The following is a 20651-nucleotide window of genomic DNA, read 5'->3' on the forward strand; positions in this document are numbered from 1 at the left end:
CTGGTGGCGCAGTGGGTTAAAGCACAGCACTAAGAAGCTAAAGCCACTTCAGCATGAGTTCAACCCCCACCCCAGAGGTGACCTACATGGCATGGCAGACCTCTCCTGGCCGCTGCTCCCCTCAGCAGTGTACTTCATCAGTCAGCCTGTTCTGCTCCCCACTCTGTCTCTGGTGAATCTTCTCACCACCCCTGCACCTCTGGCCTATAGCCCAGTTCTGTGTGCATAAATAAATAAATCTTTTTTTAAAAAAAAACTTTAATTTCTTTTTCATCTGTAAAAAGTACTACAGTATTCTTAAGCTGCTTTCACAAATTTTCTATGACACATTAAAGACTGTTTAGGTAATCTGAAATCTTGGTGCTCTTTTACCCTCAGGCTTGGTTAACTGAGAAGAATCTTGTCCTGTTAGCATTGTTGAGCATTGTTAAAAATAAAAGAAAATAGAGCTATTCTTAAAAACCTTTAGTTGTCATTCTGGGTAATGAAGTATTATTTTGTGAAGAGCTACATATGTCTATTAAGCCTGTGACAAACTTTCTCAGATATGAAATTTCTGAGATAGTAAAGCTTTTGATCAGAAAAAGATATGTCTTGGAAGAACTCCTAATTTTTCCTCATGGAAAAATGTTTAAACAAAATGGTCCAATCTAGGTATACTAAAACCTCACACCTTTTCAACATATATGTAACTGATAGAAGTATTCTCAAATATATGAGATTTTATAGCTATCTCTATATATCTATACATATTTATGTTGGCAGTGACTCCATGCAGTGAACAACGAGGCCTCAAACCTGAGCTCCAAGGCATAGCAAAAGCGCATGCATCCTGGGGGAAACCTCTAGGTGACAAGGCCCCGTTCTGAATGCTGGGAAAGTGACCTGTGTAGAGTCATGCCCCCCTTTACTCCCAAAGGATGGTAATGATTACTATGTTGCTTCAAAGGGGTTTCCTCACTCTGGACAGGAGGGACTGATAAGATACATAGACAAACCACCTGATATTCAAGGCGCCTAATTATCTGTACCAGGCTGGTAGAGTAGCTCAAAAAGAGTATCCAGGCCCTGGAGGTGATCCACATGGAGCCAGAGTGGGGACCAGAACAGGCAGAGTGACAAAGTACACTGCTGAGGGGAGCAGCGGGTGAAACAGGAGGGGTCTGCTGTGCCATGTGGGTCAGCTCCAGGGCAGGGATCGAACTCTCACTAAGGCAGCTCCAGCTAGCTTGCAGTGCCAAACCCTAACCCGCTGTGTCACCAGGGAGGGCCCATATCAGTCCCTTTTTAGTTTTGTGGAGTGCAAATATATATTTTTGCCTCTCGGTGGGTTATGTCTTCATCTTGGTTATTGTCTTTTCAGCTGAACATAAGCTTTTTAGTTTGATATAGTTCCAGCTGCTTATCTTTTCCTTCATTTTCTTTGCTTTGGGGGATGAGTCTGTCAAGATATTTCTGAGAAATGTCATGGAGTGTTTTATTTTATATATTATATGCTTTGGGTCTAACACACAGGTTTTTTATCAATTTTGATTTGGCCTTTGTGTATGGTGTTAGGTAGTAGCCTAACAAAATATGCTGGAAGTGATTTGTATAATTTTAAACACTTTGTATATTGGTTTTAATGTTTTGCTTTTTATCTCTAGAAAGCTCGTCTTTGAACTATATGATCTACAGCAACGGCATTTTGCATCATTTATGCGCAAACTGAAGCATTTGTTTTTCTCTCTCATTCCAAAATGTAAAAAGAAAAAAAACAAAAACTTGTGCTCAGTATTTGTACTTCTCGTGGAAATATTTCTATATTGCACAATATCAATGGGGAATTTTATTTATTTCTCCTTGAGCAAGAGAATTGGAAACATGCTTTGATTGAAATTCTTTTGGAAGTTGAATTTGAGCTGATACAAGAAGAGCTGAGCTTAGCAGGGTGCGTCTCTTTACTTATGGACTTCCTGAGCATTCCAAGAAAGGTGAAGAGCTTGCCTTCACTGAAGGGCCAGGAAAACCTTGGACAGAAAGGCCTGGGAACCTTGAGAAGAGGAAATTTCAGGTGAAGTCTGGGAAGATGGTCCTTGGTTCTGAAGCCTGTATGAACTGGATCTTGAGTGCTTACTTAAGGCCCTTAAAGTGTGTTCAGCAAAGCCAACAACATTCTTGTTGATTATTCTGCCCTCTGGGTTTATGCAAATATAGGTAAAATTATTTAAAATTAGATTTAGTTTACTATTTTACAGAATTGGGGTGAGGACAGAGAAAAATTATGTCTCAGAAACTTTTCTTAGTAATCTCTTCTTCAGTTGGAATGGATACTAACTACTTTACCTGGGTTTTGCTCTTGATAGACTTTAGCACGTGATGGACATTTCCTGGTGATCCAGGTGTTTCTGAAATCTTGAAATGTTATCATCTGAAAAAGAGAAAAAGTTATCCCTGCTACATTTGAGACTCTCATGTGTTGTAGACCTTATTGTTATCGCACCACGACCAAACACTTCCATAATTAAAAACCCCAATGATGGCCAAATTCACAGGAAGGGACTAGGTGATTATAACACCCCTTTATCCCATAGGCATGGAAGCTCACAAAAACAGAATGGGAGCCAGGGTGGGGAGGAATGAAATAGGAATGAGGAACTTGTCACTCTTTCTGTCCCACCAGATAAGCTCTCCCATTTCTTTATTTACCCTCTAGGTATAACAACCTTGCTTTCTTACATTCCAAAGGAAAAAAAGTCCCCAAGATGATAACACTGAATTTTCTGACCACCAGGTGATAGCAGAGCAAGCTGGCACCAACCTGAATTTCCCCAAAATGTCCAGATGCCTGCCTCACAAGGATGGATATCTAACTCTTACCCAATCCCCCCCTACTCCTTTGTAACTGTGTATACCCTTCTCTGCCAAAGAGCAGGACAGCAGTTTCTCAGACACAGTCTGCTGCCCCCCTCATTTTGTTGACAAATTAAATTACTTACCTTCTCCTCAAACTCTGTGCCTTTATTTGACAAACTGAGACTGGAGTTCACAATCAGTAATGAGGTTTTGAGCTTCGGTGACTTGAGCGTGAGTATGAGAAGAAGGCTAAAGAAGTTAGTGGGTTTGTTTCTTGGCATGACTTATACATACATACCTAGTAAGTGTTGAATCACTGTCTGCTCATGTTGTGAACATCAGGATGCCTTAAACTCTTAGTGAACGTTCATTTTCTGTCTCCATTTGTCCTAAGGTGAGGGGATGAAAGATGTTTCCAATATCACAAGTTCTGGTTGCAAATATTAGCCTCTTCCATGAGGAGCCATGTGTGACCCACCTGACTCTCTCCTTGGGGGCTTGGGGTCCCACTGTTCTGGTTTGGGAACGTCAGCTGAAGCCAGACTTACTCTCCACGGTTGCATCCTCTATCCTACCTGCTGACGACTGCACCTCTTTTCCCAGGGTATCACCTGCTTTTTAAAGTGCCTGAAGTGGGCATGTGTAGTAAACAACAGCATTGGGGCTCCACACCACAGATGACCCCCTCTCCTGGGCTGTTCTGCTCCAGGACCACCCTCAGGTGGTGTAAATTTACCCCTTTTCCTCGCCCTTTCCTCTGTACTGTCACTTCAATCTTTATGAACGCATTAACAAGCTCTAGAGATTTTGGGGTTTGGCAAACATCAAATTTTCTATTTATAAAATTATCTATTTGGAACAATCAAATAAAAAAATGAAACGACCAGAGCTGCAAATATAGAGATGCCTTCCAAAGGAGCCTTTTGCCTTTTCCTGCTGAATTTTCCCAGTCAGAACTTTCAGTGCATAATGAATAAAAATGGTCAGCTCCCACATCTTTTTCATGCTCCTGATTTGGGGGTGTGATGCAGAATAGAGTCTGTCACACACATCTAGAAGGTCTAGCTTGCTCTGTTCCCTCACACTTCCAACACAAGCTGAGGACAAAGTATTTGGACTATGCAGCAGCTTCCTCCCAGCTGCACAGGAATCTGACCCACGGTAACTTGCTTCAAAGGTTATTCCAGTCAGAGTTAACCTCCTGCCCAGATCTCAGACAGTGGCAGCTATGGAGGAGACAGCCTCAGACTGTGGACACTCTGCTCTGAGGCGAATGCAGTGAGGGGTGCCAGCCAAGGTACACTGGGCTGAGGGCTAGAATGTCTGCCTGTGAGGGTGGGCACTGTGGGGGTCGCCGTAATCCTACAAACACTGGGGATTTTACTCTCTAGCTCTTGCCCCTTGCCTGCTTTTGCTTTCTCTTTTGCAAACTCCATTCTGCACCTCAGATCCAGGATGTGAGGTGAGGGGGAGTCCAGGACAGACGCTCTGGGGGCTCAGAGGGAGAGGGGTCAGTCTCCCCAGAAGCACAGGATCCCTAGTGGAAAGGGCCCTAATATTTCGCTAGGAGGAACATAATCTGCCCAAAATAGCAGGATCCAGAATAAATTTTCTGTACTCAGGATTCAACCTCATTATTACAGGCAAATAATCTATCCAGTAACTTTTGTTAGATCCTGTTGTTAGTTCTGACACTGTAGGTTCCAAGGAAAGGTCACTCAAAACCCTCCGCCCCCCTCCTCACCAGTTGCCAGCTGTGGGGAGTGGGACCAGGTCGCCCAAACAGCTGCAGTGGTGGGAAGGGCAAACCTGCTCTCTGTCACTCCTCCCATCTCTGTGTGTCAGGTAGGTCACTGCTGGACCTGGGACCCAGGACCCCACAGAGGCCCCGTCTTCCCACAAACTCCTGTCATCTCCCCCCCCCACCACCCCATTTTGGTTCTGCAAAGTTCTAATATCCCTGAATTTCTTCTGGGAGACAAGTCCCAATTGAAAGAGACAATCATTTAATGGGATTTGCTCCCCCAAACCAATCCCTTCTCTCCCTAGCTCTCTCAGTTCTCTTTTACTCAGATGGAAATGGACAGAAAGGACAAACTGCTTCTCCCTGGTTTCTGGGCCATTTTCATCATCATCCTGGCTGGATCTGTGTTATTATTAGCCTGCTCTATTTTCTACTTTGGAGCTAGGAAGGTGATAGAGACTGGGGGTGTGGGTTGTGATTGTCTCAATGGAATCCTTCATAGACTGCCCAATTACCTGTTTACTACCAGTTACAAAGAAATTACTTGGTTACTAATCATTTTTGAAGCCCATTAGAGAGTTTTATGCTTTTTCTCTAAGTTTTGTCTCTCCCTCTTGCTGCAGCTTCTCTTTATAAGACCCTCTAACTTCTCCTTAGTGACTGGTCCAAGAAGACTTTCTACTATGCTGGAATATACTATTACCTGGGCCACCATGTAACCACCTCCCCATGAAGCTATTTAGCAGTTGATACATGGTTAGTTATTTAAATTTAAGTGGCCATCATTTATTTAAATTTAAGTAATAATGCCCACCCTATTTTAAAACAACCTCTATGTCATGTAGTTGCTAAAATCTAACCTACTTCTACCCCCAGAGCGAAGCCTTCAAGACCTGTATGGGGATAGGCTCAGGCCAGGTTTCCATCACTGTGGACAATTTGGGCTGCTTCACCTGTTACTCTGGTTGTGACACTAGAGCTTTTCAGGAAGAGCCATGGCCTCAGCCGCAGCTACCATGAAGATGAGGGAGGAAGCCACGTGTTCCATCTGCCTGGAGCTGATGACAGACCCCTTGAGCATCAACTGTGGGCACAGCTTCTGCCGCAGGTGCATAGAGGACATCCTAGGGTGGAAAAGATCTGTGACATCATCCCATGAGAAGTTCTCCTGCCCCCTGTGTCAGACACCATTCCAAAGGGAGAGTCTCCGGCCCAACAGGCAGCTGGAGAACCTCATTGAGAGCATCAGGGAGCTGGAGAGTGAGAAGCTGTGTGAGGATCATGGGGAGCAGCTGCACCTGTTCTGTGAGGATGACGGGCAGCTCATCTGCTGGCGCTGTGAGCGGTCCCCCCGACACAGAGGACACAACACGGCGCTTGTGAAAGACATATGTCCAGACTACAGGGTGAGTGAGTGGCCAGAAGCCTGCCACAATTAGGTCTTCTATCATGTTGCTTCCTGACACCTGACATTATTTAAGCTTAACGCCCAATTATGAACCTGAATTACAATTTTCATCATGTCATTTTTCTACAAAATAGCTTTGACTCAGGTCCTGACTGCCCATATTAACCTTCAACAGATGGCCACCCTTGCTATGATGAACTTCTGTTTTGGAATGCAATATAAACAAACTCTTACCTGTATATTTTATTCCTTTGTATTGTGTCTATAATTTGAGAATAAGAATAAGTGAATAAGACCATGTGACGATATCTGAAAATACAGGGGCTAAAGACACACCATGTTTGGTTACCCTGTAGTCTAGTAGATACCAAACAGCAGTAAGACTCCCTGGGTCCCTAGGCTTCAGTGGTGGGGAAAAGGACTGCTATATGGACAGCTGCCTAACAGTATGTTTTGAAGGACCCATATCAGTTATCATGTAAAGAACAGTGCCAAAATCTTTTCATGGATTATTGTCTTACTCTGTGCACAGTGCTTCTCTGTCAATTCTATAGTAGTGAACGTAGTCAAGCTCTGGGCCACAGGATGGGCTTAGAGTCTCAACCCAACCCCCTGCAAGAACAGCCCCTTGGGGAAGGGATCCCACACATCCTAAGCCTCAGTTTCCACAACGCAAAATGATGTTCAAAATTCTATCTTCCTCAAGGGCATCAAGTATGTCATGGACACAATGTCCTCAGCTACTTAGTCTTTGAGGGAAGGAATTCCTCTTTGATACCTAATAGAGAACTGTCAAATTGAATCCATTTTACTCACTCAACTTTTCCTTCAGGAAAAGCTCAAGAAAGCTGTGACAAAACTGAGAGATCTACAAGAACAATGTAAGAGTCAGAAGCTATTAACAAGAGAGCAGATAACTGAATGGGAGGTAAGAATTAATATCAAACTATTTTCCATCTTAGACCATAGACATAAACAATGATTAACCACAAAGCAATGATGGTTTCTTCTCACTCCACCAAATAGATGAGACTCAAAGAAGCCATGTTTGTTTTGATGCATTTTAAATCTAAGTCTAACACAATTATCTCCAGTTTTTTCAACCATACAGTAATAATACGCTGGGAAACCCAGTACCTCATGCAGAGAAGTGTAATCATATTCTTTGTAGTCACAAATACCTCAAAGATCCAAGGACTAAAATTTTAATAACTTCCTTGTTTGAAGAACTCAATGTTCTCTCTGCAGTGCAGTTACCACAGTACAGGTTCTGGCACTCAGCCTTCCAGAGCTAGAAAGCAAAATTACTTTAGGTGAGATACTATTACTAACCTCATGAGGCTGGTGGTGAAGATAGAGCTCCTTCAAGAACATGTACACATGTCCCTCACACCGTGTATCTCCAAGACCATTTCAATGGCTGACCAGCCTCCTTAGAATCAGACCCCATCTTTACAGATACTGTGAAGCTATGAATCCATTTTCATTAGTTACCACAGGTTGGTGAGGCCTTTCTCTGTCTCTTTCAACATCTGCCCTGATCCTTTGTGTATGGACATTAAACTTGAACTCTCACAGGACACTCTTAACTATGCTTTTTCTGGGATTTTGGGCAGTGGAAGGTCTTTGTGACTAACATACAGGGAAAGTCCACCAGTGCAAGAGTTAGAGCTGCCCCAGTCTCCTACACAAAAGTTTCACTTTATCTGAAAACACTGACCCATCGAGCACACATCAAATCCCTGAAACACTGCCTGAATTGAGAAAGCACCAATGGAAATCGCAATTCTGTGTCTTCCAAATAAAAGCTGTGTCCCATGAGATGACCATGTTCTGTCTATGTTACATTAAGATCTGGTGGGTGAGTAATTGTGTGACTGTGCTAAAGCTGCCATCCAGAACTCTTCTTCTGGCAGAGAAGAATGCATTTGCCCACCAGCCTGCTTGTCTTAAAGGCCAGTTTGGTTATACTCACCACATGCTTCTGTCAAAAAATTCCCCCAGAAGCTGAGATAAATTTTTAGATATCAATAAAAACTGGACTTTTCTTTATACCTAATAAGGTATTTGATCTTGGCTCTAGTTCCATAAAAAAAAAAAAATCACCTAGCAGATGAGCCCACCAAGATGAAAAAATGTACAATGTGAAGAATGATGTAAAAATATATAATTTTTAAAAAATCACCTAGCACCTCACCCATACTTCTTCTGATGTATTGATCCAGAATGAAAGACTCATAGGAAAATAATGTCATTAGCTGAGCAAACTTACTTTGCATGTATGTTAAAATATACATAAATAAAATAGAGTATAGATAAATAATACTAACATACTAAAATAATAAAAATAAATATGGTAAAATATAATATAAATCGATGACAATTGAGACATTTTCCGTTGTGCAGTTCAGTGGCAGAAAAGCTTTCCCATTGTTGTGTAGCCATCTCCACCATCCACCTGCCCAACTTTTCCTCATTCCAAACCAGAACTCAACGCATGTACCAGTAGTTCTCCCGTTGTTTTCACCTCCCACTCCCGGACACCACTGCTCTACTTTTTGACGACATAACTCTTTTATAAGTAGAGTTACAAGTTTAGTTCTTTGGTTTCTCACCGTCTTCACTTAACACCGTGCCTTCGAGATGCATCCCCCGCTGTGGCTGTCTCCTTGGAGCCTACGGTCCGCCTACACGTACCTCTGTACCACGAGTGTTTATTGCTTCATGCACGGATGCACGTTTGGTTTGTTTCTGCCTTTTCAGCACATTTTCTCGATTCTAGGAGAACATAGAACTTGAGAGACAAAAAATCCAGTCTGACTTTGAGAATCTCCACAATTTCCTCCGTGAAGAGGAGAAGTGTTTTCTGTGGAAACTGGAGACAGAGAGAGAACAGATACTGAGGAAACTGCGGGGCAGTGAGGCCAGTCTGAAAAAGCAGAGTCTTGAACTCGAGAATCACATCCTGGAACTAGAGGAGAAATGTCAGAGCTCAGCCCAGAACTTGCTGCAGGTGAGGCTGTGGCCTGGGAGGACGTAGAAGAGGGGTTTCTTCCTGAGCTCTTATGTGATGGTGAAGAAGCATGGGAACACAGGTGTGTGGGAACATGAGTGTGTGGGAACACAGGTGTGTGGGAACACGAGTGTGTGGGAACACAGGTGTGTGGGAAAACGGGTGTGTGGGAACACGAGTGTGTGGGAAAACGGGTGTGTGGGAACATGGGTGTGGCCGATCTTATTCAAAAGCGCTCTGTAGTGTGGGGAAATTAAAGCCATGTTTCCTTTAACATACACAGTTTTGCTACCAGGTGAATCCACTGTAATGTGACTACATCAATCAGGGACACAAACTCCTAGGTAGAAGTACAGTTTTGGCCATATGGATAATGGGATATTGTGTGCTGCCATTTATTTGTGTCTGTCACATGTTCCCAGAACACTAGCTGTCAAATTGTCTTTTGAATGATGACAGGTGGGTATAAAATGGGGCAGCCAATGTGAATAATTTTTCCCTTTTCCAAGAGATTTTACTCAGCCTTCTTTCAGCTGCATGAAGAACCCACCCCATTGAGATAAATGCCTGGAGGTAGTTATTCTAGCTCCTGCTATGAACCAGAGGTCACACTGTGAGAGTGAGAATGTGGCATGACACCTCCACCACAGGTGGCAACTGCTGTCACCACCAGAGTGGTGACATCTGAGGGACTCTGTCTGGATTTACCATGAAGGACCTCTGGAATATGAGGTTTCTAACATGGGCTCCTCTGAAGGAAATTAGATCATTACAAGCAAATCTTGCTAAAAGGGAGCACTGGGAATCTCCTGGCCTTGTTTTCCCAGCAACCACAGGTTTAAGTTAAGTGTAACAGACACTAAAATTTCACACAGGTCCCAGCAGAAAAAGGGCAGACTCAGAGGCTGATAAATCTGCCGTAGTGCTGAATATCTGAGGGGATCATTCTACTTGGGGATCCATCAATATCTAAGGCAGAGTCACTCTCTTTACATTTCTGGTGCAGCGGCTACGAGCCCACATGCCAAACCCCATGAAATGCTGATGCCCCATACTCACTTTCTGCCTTTGTTCCTCTGTAGGATGTGAAAGACACCTTAAGCCGGTAAGTGCTGTTTGAACTCAGGAGGGAAGTGTTTTGGATGTAAGAACGGAAAAGAATGTCCATTAAAGCAGTCTCTGCTCCTTCTAGGAGTTCATCTGTTAAGCTGAAAATGTCAAAGGTCCTCTCTTTGGAACCTCAAACTGTGTGCAATGTTTCTGAGCTTTACCTTGACGTGAAGAAAATATTAAGAAGCTACCAAGGTAGGAGAAGTCAACTATTCGCTCAAAACCAGAGATGATGGGGACACCTGTCCCTGGACAGACTCACTGACAGAGGTTGTTTAGTTCTTTCATGGAGCGGCCATACTCTCCCGTGGCAGGATGGCCCATGGCTTAGACAGGGATGCAGGGTACAACTCTTCACATACCTGCTCTTCTGTTTACCAGGCAAGTAATCCTCTCAGCTGCCCATCTGAGAAGTGAAAATATTAACAGTTCCTACTTCAGCGTGTTGTTATAAAAATTAAATGCATCATATGGTGTAAACTGTTCAGAAAACACAGGGGTTATGGGCTGTGGTGCAAATAGTTTTAGAGCCTTGATACAGATAAGACAATAATTTAAGAATCATAATGAAAATCAGGTTTTACCAGTTGCCAATTCTGAGTTTTCTGTCTCCTGACTCTCTTAGGGTTTGTTATATTTCCCAGATGGATTATCCTCAGTAAAACTGTTCAAAATACTGGAAAATGAAAGGCTTGTCCTAACTCATTTGACTGTAAAGACAGACCTTTTCTGAAATGATTTGGCACAATTATTTATGTGCTTGAAATAATTCACACTTAATATCTCACTTTGTGTGTCAGAAATACGGGCACAGTTCAGATGGGTCCTATGCTGAGACTGTCACAAAGCTGCAATTAAGCTGTTGGGTGGGCCATGTTTTCTTCTAGTTGCTAGGTTGGGGGATAATTCTCTTCCAAACTTATTCTACTTGGTAGAATTCATTTCTTTCTCAGATTTCATTTGCTGGCCTTTTACTGGTTCATAGTTGGAAACTGCCTGCAGCTTCTAGAAGCCACACCTCAGCAATTTGGCCCAGAGCCTTCAACATGGCCAATTATTTCTTACAGAGAGCTGAGGAGAAAGTCTCCAGAACAAATCTGCTACAAGATGGAGTCTTATGTAAGGGAATATAATTCTAGGATTGCATCCCATTATTTTTGCCCTCTTGGTCAGAGGTGATTGATCAGAAATAATTTTCAATTCCTGCCCACACTCAAATAAAATAAATTGTACAAGGGTATGAACACCGGGAAGGAGGCACCATGCAAAGCCTCCCTTGACTGTTCTGCCTAGTGGCTAAAACATACTGTGTGTCTAATTTTCTTTCTATGTCTATGATTACATTTCAAAAAAATCACATATCAGTGGGCATTAGATATATTAATGAATTAGTTGCCTTGATTGATAAGATCATGAACTTTCTCTCTAAACTGATATGTGGTGACTCTGTAAATTTAATTTCTATGTTAAGCCATAAATGCAAGCTCACTGAGAGCCAAATTTATAGATATTGTCTGTTGTAAATAGATTTTATATCAAAATATTAAGGTGTCATGAAAATCATAATTACACTGCAATGCTGTTGCCAGTTTAGGGTTGATTAGCTAGTGGATAACAAATAGCCTATTTGCTGAACAGGAGTCCTGATATTAGAAAATAGTGAAGAAAATAACTCCCATCTACACTCTGATGGTTTTATGAGCATCACTGGTATGATGATTAAAATAGGTGTTAAGTAAGTGGGGAGAGGCTGCATACACCTCAATGTGCTCACATTAACGGGAGTGCAACTTTCTTGTTTCATGAGTCTCTGTAGGCACCTTCCTTATCTCTATAGCCAATACTTTACCACCCTCTGACGACAGCATTGCCTGTTGACTCCACACTTTGACTCCTAGTTCCTCTAGCTGATAATGAAACCATTCCAGTTTTTTACTCTCTCTCTCAGTATGTATAGATAAATATATACACACATGTGTACATGTGTTTGTGCACATATATTAGATTAAATATACTAGCTGATGTAGTACTATGTATATATTTTTATATACATAATATATTTCATATATACCAGATTAGATACACAATCAGATTAGATAATATTTAAATACATTATCATAATAGAGGAGAATAACCATATTCATAAATATAAAAAATATTAGTCATAGGGCCCTCCTTGGTGGCGCAGCGGGTCAAAGCACAGCACTAAGAAGCTAAAGCCACTTCCGCATGAGCTCGATTCCCGCCTGCCCTGGAGGAGACCACATGGCGAAGCAGACCTCTCCTGACCCGCCCGCTGCTCCCCTCAGCAGTGTACCTCGTCGCTCTGCCCGTTCTGCTCCCCTCTCTGTCTCTGGTGAATTCTCTCACCCTCCACATCTCTAGCCTGTACCCCAGTTCCATATGAATAAATAAACCTTTAAAAAATATATATTAGTCATAGGGTATTATGTATATAATACTATTTTGTATATACTTTATACATAGTAATTTTTTTTAAAGATTTATTTATGCTTACAAAGCTGGGGTACCGGCCAGAGGTGTGGTGGGTGAGAGGGTTCACCAGAGACAGAGTGGGGAGCAGAACAGGCAGACTGACAAAGTATACTGCTGAAGGGAGCAGCAGATGGGTCAGAAGAGGTCTGCCGCACCATGTGGGTCAGCTCCGGGTACGCCAGGGATTGAACTCATGCTGCAGTGGCTTCTGAGAGCTTCATAATGCAGTGCTTTAACTCGTTGCGCCACCAGAGAGAGCCCAATTTTTGACATATGTATGTTTAGATCATATGATTTGAAGTAATGTATTAGGTATCATATATGACATTATATATACAGACTTGGCTTTTTATTTATATATTGCAAAATATATATAGTTGGATAATAATGTATCCATAATAGATATATATATATATAAATATAATTTCTTAATAAATTAATGTCAAACATATAATGCATATACACATATAATATAGACACATAGCCCTGTTGATCCGAGGTGATTGATCAAAGGATATTATGTCTGTAATATATGTATATATAGCTATAAAGTTTAATTTGGTATGTTCGGCTATCTTGTACAAGATTTTGTATCTGTGTGCTCATGAGGTCTCATAATTTTCTGGGCTTTGGTTTGAGATTGCCTTATGTATCTGTTGACTGGTAGGATTTCTTGAGAAAATGGTAAATTCTGTTTTTGCATGACTTATATGCATGTTTTATTATCTGTGAGTAGAGTTTAAAGTCATTCTTCAATGACTTTAATTTTTTGTCAGTTTGACTAAGAATGACTTCCTAGAAAATCATTCATTTCATCCATGTTTTCAATTAACTAGCATAGAGAATAAAATATAAATCTTTAGGGGAAAGAGCTTTGGAGAAGACCATGAACAAACATGTCAACTCTGGTTACTTCTGGCCCAGAATGTCTGAGGTGGCGGTGGTGGTGATGTTGATTTTAATGAAATTATTATTATTATTATTTATACCACTTATTGGTTACTTACCATATTCTAGAAACTTCACCTAGCACTGAGCATACATTAGCTTACTCAGTCTTCCCCACCATTCTTTGTGACAGGATGATTTCTATTTTTTCTTTTACAAAACAAAGATCAAAAATGATAAAAGTAATAAATAAGATATTAGGAAACAAGTTATAAGTTAAGAGATATAGATAATAAGATATTATCACACAGATAATAAAAAATAAAGTTTGCATTGGAACATACACTTACTTTAATTCTGTTTCAATACTCAAAAACAAATCTGTTTTTTCTCCAGCCAACGTGACCCTGGATCCGGCCACAGCTCATCCTAAACTCATTCTGTCTGAGGATCGGAGACAAGTGGACCGTGGAAGTCCCCAGAGGAAGCTTAACAGTGCCTGGAGATTTAGTGTGTTGCCCTGTGTCCTGGGCTGTGAGGGCTTCGTCTCAGGGAGACATTATTTTGAGGTGGATGTAGGAGAAGGAACTGGGTGGGATTTAGGAGTGTGTCTGGGAAATGTGCCCAGGAATGTGGAAATGATGGTGGAGCCTCAGTCTGGGTTCTGGGCCATCCGACGGTGCATATTTAACTACTATGTCGCCCTTACAAACCCTCACACTTCCCTTCCTCTGAGGGAACAGCTCCAGGTGGTAGGAGTTTCTCTGGACTATGAAGCTGGACTTGTGTCCTTTTACAACATGACAACTGGCTCCCACATCTTCACCTTCCCGAAGGCCTCCTTCTCTGATATTCTCCGACCCTTTTTCAGGGTTTATCAAGGTTCTCCTTTATTCCTGCCTGCCCCAAAGAATTAAAGTAAGGCAAAGCCTCCTTACTTTATCTGGCATAGAGACTAAAATATAAACCCCTGGAGGCAGAGAGGCAGGCTGTTTTCTTCCCTGCTATTTCTTGTACCTTGAGGGTTGCTGACTCCTAATTGGACATGTAATACATCTGCACTGAATGATGGATATAAAACTCTAAAACACCACGAGATCAACTGAGATTGATAACAGCAAAATACTAGCAATAATTTTACTTTCTTCTCTCCACCCCTCCTCAACAGTTTCAGATGTTTGATTTCCAAGAGACCTGGTTAGCTAGTAGGGTGGCAGGAAGTCTAGAGGTCTCTGAGTTCTCCCAGTTTGTTTGATATTTGAAGTCATTCATGGGGTGAGGGGAAGCTGCTCTTGACTCTGTCATCTGCACAAAAGAGCAAGACAATCAAAATGGACGCGACTATTTAATCTCTAACATAATGATTAGTAATCAAAGTGGAGCCCAGGATGACATCATCCAGGATCACATGGCCCAAGGAGTCTGCTAGGCGATAGCCGCTAAAGTGTGAGAGAAGAGTTACCATTAGCAGAGATACTTCCAATGGTTGGAGATGAGAGGATAGCAATGAATTCTGGTGGGGGCCTCAGTGCTGGGGAAAAAAAGTCTTTATCGTTCAGGATGTATGGTATCAGCTATCATGAGATAATGTTAAAATCTCAGTAAATACAGTTTTTACTATGACTGAGCTATGACCAAATACATTTTAAATAGACCCAGATTTATTTGAAAAGTACATATCTTTTTCTTCTTCTTCTTTTTTTTTTTTGAAAAGTGCACACTCCATTTCAACTCTAAGTTATCTTACATGAGTTGGCCAAGAACTTATCATGGTGAAGTCATCCAAAGAATGAAGAACAGAGCTGACCAAAAAAGTTGCTAAACTGCTAGATGTCATGATAATTTCTGTTGATAAAATAATAAATGTTTCAAATATCATCTCTCCATTCACAGGAGAGATGAAGATTAAGAATTGCTTTAGGATGTTGGAGGCAGAGTCAGCCTCCATTTCTGCTCAGAGGAAGAAATAGAGGAGCTGAGACTGTTACCCATCATCATTCTGATGCTCCCCAGCATGAGAAATTCTGCTAATGCTGATAGAAGCTGGGTTGTAACTAGAGAATGAAGGAAAACAGAGTATATAACCCCTAAATATGTCACCTTCACACTTGAATTAGTTTGAGCTGAAGACAATTGAGAACAAACAGTTGCAAGGAAAATTCTCTGCCTTCCCTCCCCACCACCACATTGTGTAAAAGATAACACTGATATATATGGGTATCCTCCCATCCTGTCTCTATCAGAAGGACTGAAGCTAATCACCTGATACAACTCTAGATTCTTACAAGCTTAGAGAGGCACTACAGGGATCTACATAATAAACCTTGATAAAATTAACACTAAATCCCATATTCTTTCACAACTGGGTAATCCCTGGGGGGAGGGGATATTCCAGGTCCCCTGGCCCACCCTAAGGAAGGGTGGAGCTGGACAGAGAGGTGAAGCTAGACTGGGAGCAGGACTGAGAAAGAGGAAGAAGACTGAAGCAAGGCCAAGAAGACTGGAAGAGACACCTGAAGCAGAAAGACATGAAGAGTCATGCTTGCTTCTGGGATCTGGATTTGCACCAGGACTTGGGGGCCATGGAAGGAGACACTTGAAACAGACATGGAGGCAAGACTCGTGGGAGGTTGACAATGGCAGACTGTATCTTGGTTTTGTTCTTTTCTGTCCAGACTTGCTTGGCCTTCTCTTCCCCTTTCCTATAAATCCCCACCAGTGGGGTCGTTAGATGTGGCAAGCTTTTGGGTCTCAGCAGCCATCCTTTGGACCAGCCCTGACAGACTGGGCATTTGCCCTCAAAGGGAAGGGTAACTCTGAGCTTTTCATTTGGTATCAATTCTCTTTCTTGTCTCTGTATTGCACTCTAATTGTATGAAATTTCTTTTTATTGAATGTCTTATCACTAGAGATTTTTGTTTTGATGCAGCAGAAACTATCTAAAGCAGACAGACTTGAGGGTCCCAGAGTACCCCTCACTTTGCCTGTTACATCCAAAAATGTCCCTTCTCAACAAGTACTTAGAGTGGGGAACCTTCACCTGGCCAGGAACTTTGGGCTGCCTCTAAGGACCATGACAGCCTCCACCAAAACTAAAAAACTTCCATTCTGCAGCTGCAAGGAAACAGTTCTGCCAATAATCGGGAACTTGATAATGGGTATTTCCCCAGCCAAAGTTGTGATGAGACCCAGACAACACCTGAATGTGGCCAGCTGAAAGCCTGAAGCAGAGAACTCAGCTTAGTCATGTTTAAACTTCTCACCCAGTTATAATAAATGTGCTTGTTTCAAACCTCTAATTTGTTTGTAATTCATTTCGCAGCAGCAATACACACTTACTACTCATGAGCGAGGGTGTCTAATATCAATCACAGACTTCAAGAGTGAGCTGCCTCTCCTCCCAGTCTTCACAGAGACAGTCTGCCTCCTTCCTCTGTATGCCAGGGCCCAGCAGGCCTGGGGAGTGGGGAGCAGAACAGGCAGACTGATGAAGTACACTGCTGAGGGGAGCTGTAGGTGGGTCAGGAGAGGTCTGCCGCGCCATCTGGATCATCGCCAGGGCCTGGGATGGAACTTGCACTGAAGCAGCGGCGAGTAGCTTGCAGTGCTGCGTCCTTACCTGTTGCACACCAGGGAGGGCCTCTGTTTTATGTTTTTCTAAGTTAATTCCCTCCTCCACTGATTGTTGCTTTGTGATTGAAAAGTTTCATATTCTTCTCTCTTCAATATTTTCAAAATTAAAATACTTGTTTCACTAATTTTTTTCAGCTTATGAAAATATCTATTACTTACTCACTTCTGCCTTAAAGCTATTCTGAAAGGGTTGTTTTTTTTTTTTTTTAAGTTTAGGGCTTTTCTTACATTGTTGTTAATTTTTGGACAGTATTGGAGTGTAGTCCCTGTAGTTCTCCTCTGCCACAGCACCCGTGATCCATCACCAGTCACTGGTGCTCTCCCCTTTGATCTTTCTTCCTGTCCCTTCCTTGCTTTGTGCCTCACATCTGGGGTCTGCATCTTTTTTCTGACCCTTTGTTTCATTTCTCTATGTTCTTCCTATAATTGAAACCATGTAATATTTATTTTTTCCTTATGATTTATTTCACTGAGCGTAATCCCTTCCAGTTCCATTCATATTGCTGTAAATGGCATGAGATTATCTTTTTGGTTGCTGAGTAGTATTCCATTGTGTATATATATGCCACACCTTTCTGATCCATTGTCAAAAGATGGAAACAACCTAAATACAGCAAGAGTTTTGGTTAAATAAGCATTCTCTGTACTGTGCTTTTGTTGTCTACAGTTGGCAATAATGCACAGAGCAGACAGTGAGGACTCTAAAATGTACATGGTAGCAGACAGAGAGGAAGATGAAGAGAATCTGAAGTACAACTTAGCTGGAGTGAGTTAGTCCTTCATCTCTCATCAGTGTTCCCAGACGTGCAGCTCAGGCAGGTCACGTCTAACCGTGGGCACAGAGAACAAAGCCAGGTCTAGAAGGAGCCTTCTAGGTCTGGTCCAAGCACAGGGGAAGGGGTCCTCTACCACACAGAGTGGAGGTAAAGCCTTCTAGTTTACCTTTTCTTTTATTCTCTCCCACCCCATTCTTTCAGCCATACTAAACTCAAAACTCTAAATGACGGGAAGCTTCTTCTCTTGCCAGGAGAACAGTGGTCTCACATTTTTACTCTCTCTGTATTCCCACCAATTTATCACGGACAAATGTATAGCAGTGTGCAGCAAATAACATCCTATTTGGCTGTCAAACGAGTTCTAAAAGGAAATCCTCAATAAGCTCAAACTAGCAGGGAGATCCTGAAGAAGGAGGGGGTGGGAAAGTAAACATCACATGGACGGGTGTTGATGAGCTCCTGGGCTCATTGCAAAGAAGTGCATGCTTGGACCTCAAACAGAACAGCAAGGAAGTTCACAGGTGAATTGTTTGTTCTAACATGCAAGAGATATCCCACCCCCACGGCACACACACAACACACATCTCCACCACACTGTAGAGCCTGCAAAGCTGAGTGGACCCACAATAGTGGAAGAAACATGCAGCAGCTTCCTCCCAGCTGCACAGGAATCTGACCCATGGTAGTTTCGTTTCTGAGGTTAGCACAGTCAGAGTTCACTTCCTGTCTAGATCTCAGACGTGGCAGCTACGGAGGGGACCACCACAGACCGTGGTGAACTGCTCTGAGGCGAACGCAGTGAGAGGTGCCAGCCAAGGTATGCTGGGCAGCGGGCTAGAATGTCTGCCTGTGAGGGTGGGCACTGTGGGGGTCGCCGGAATCCTACAAACCCTGGGGATTTTACTTTCTAGCTCTTGCCCCTTACCTGCTTTCGCTTTCTCTTTCGCAGACTCCTTTCTGCAACTCAGATCCACATTATGAGGTGAGGGGGAGCCCGGGACAGACACCCAGTAGCAGCAGAGTGTTTTGTTCTGTACTTGCTATAAAAGTTTGTTGAAGTTCTCAGGCTCAGAGGAGGAAGAGTCAGTCTCCCCAGGAGCACGGGATCCCTGGTGGAGAGGGCCCTAATGTTTCCCTAGGAAGAACATAATCTGCCAAAAATAGCAAGGTCCAGAAAAATTTTCTGTACTCAGGATTCAAACTCATTGTTACAGGGAAATAATTCATCCAGTAACTTTTGTTGAGTCCCTGTTTTCAGTTCTAACACTGTAGGTTCCAAGGAAAGGTCACTCTAAAGGTCCCCCCACTTCCTCACAAGTTACCAGCTCTGGGAAGGGGGAGCAGGATGAGGTTGCCCAAGCAGCAGCTGCGGTGGAAAGGGCAGACCAGCTCTCTCTTACTCCTCCCCATCTCTGTGTGCTCCAGGTAGGTCACTGCTGGACCAGGGGTCCAGCACCCATGACCCCCCCACAGAGGCCCCATCTTCTGCCCAAATCCCATCCCCCCCCCATCCTGGTTCTGCAAACCCCCTGGGTTCCAATATCCCTGAATTTCTCCTGGGAGACAGGTCTTCGTTGAAAAGAGACTGTTGAGTCCAGAATTCCAATCTCCGAGGAAACGCAGAAAGGACGAGGACAGAGACACTGAAATCCAGCAGAGGCAGGTTTATTCAGAAACCGACATGCCAGGGCTCAGCAGTACTTAAGACTGAGAGCGCCGATTGTTCACAGGCAGTAGTTTTTATACATTTTACAATGCCCTTCCCCTAGCGGAATGCTCCCTCTGTGTTTTCTATTAAGACCACCCACCCCCCTAACTCCAGGAACTGATAAGCACATTCTTGGTAGGCGTGTTAAACATTTGTCTTAAGTCAACAGGCTCTGAACATTTGTCTTAAGTCGACAGGCTCTAAACCCCGGAAGGCAAAAGGGCAGTCAGGCTCGCAAAACAAATGTTTTGGCTTTCTGTTAAGCGTCTTTTAACAAGACAATCATTAAATGGGGTTTGTTCCCCTAAACCAACTTCTTCTCTGCCCTCCAGTTCACTTTCCCTCAAAGGAGGAGATTGACAGAGAGGACAAACAGCTTCTTTCTGGTTCCTGATTGATTTTCATTATCACATTTCATATCACCTTGCTTCCTAACATCTGACATTATGCAACCTAAAAACCCAATTATGATGCTGCACTGACGTTATGAACCTGGTGTATTTTCTTCTGTGGAGATGGAGGATAGTACAGAGACTGAGTGTGGGTTTGAGTAGTGTCAAATGTGATTGGCTCAATGGAATCCTTCATACACCACCCAGTTACCTAACTGTTTACTGCATTTTACCAAGAAATAGCTCAGGTACTAACTGTTCCTGAAGTTCATTAGAGAAAGAATTTCATACTTCCTTACTGAGTTCTGCGTCTCTTGCTGCAACATTATTAAGCAAGACCTTCTGACTTCTTCTTAGTGCCTGGCCCAAGAAGACGTTCTCCTATGCTGGAATGTTCTATATCAGGGCCACCCTGTAGCCACCTCCCCATGAAGCTATTTCACAATTGATAGATGGCTAGTGCAGCGAATGAACTGATATTTAAATGTTACTTATAATTAAGTAGTTATATATGATGATGCCTAACTTATTTTAAAACCTCTATGTCATATAGTTGCTAAAATCTAACCCAGAGAGAAGACTTCAAGACCTGTGCAGGGGTAGGCTCAGGCCAGGTTTCCATCACTGTGGACAATTTGGGCTGCTTCA

The 20651-nt window shown here is 42.7% G+C and overlaps 1 protein-coding gene across 1 annotated transcript; it reads left to right on the forward strand.

The window, feature by feature from the left end:
* The first annotated feature begins 5574 nt into the window (after positions 1-5574).
* LOC101625379 (E3 ubiquitin-protein ligase TRIM38-like) lies at positions 5575-14411 on the forward strand. The gene is made up of 6 exons (XM_004695689.1): positions 5575-5985; positions 6820-6915; positions 8770-9000; positions 10083-10105; positions 10193-10305; positions 13891-14411. Exons 1-6 carry the CDS (start codon positions 5575-5577, stop codon positions 14409-14411), a joined length of 1395 nt encoding a protein of 464 aa, XP_004695746.1.
* Positions 14412-20651: the final 6240 nt, after the last annotated feature.

Source organism: Condylura cristata, unplaced genomic scaffold (genome assembly GCF_000260355.1).
Source record: "Condylura cristata isolate star-nosed mole 26May11 unplaced genomic scaffold, ConCri1.0 scaffold00097, whole genome shotgun sequence".
NCBI classification, from domain to species: Eukaryota; Metazoa; Chordata; class Mammalia; order Eulipotyphla; family Talpidae; genus Condylura; species Condylura cristata.

What these genes read in the sequence shown, in the direction of transcription:
- LOC101625379 (XM_004695689.1), top strand. Translation starts at nt 5,575, where the DNA reads ATGGCCTCAGCCGCAGCTACCATGAAGATGAGGGAGGAAGCCACGTGT. An exon ending in CAGCCCAGAACTTGCTGCAG is followed by an intron (nt 9,001 to 10,082) that starts GTGAGGCTGTGG and finishes GTTCCTCTGTAG; the next exon opens with GATGTGAAAGACACCTTAAG. An exon ending in GTGAAAGACACCTTAAGCCG is followed by an intron (nt 10,106 to 10,192) that starts GTAAGTGCTGTT and finishes TGCTCCTTCTAG; the next exon opens with GAGTTCATCTGTTAAGCTGA.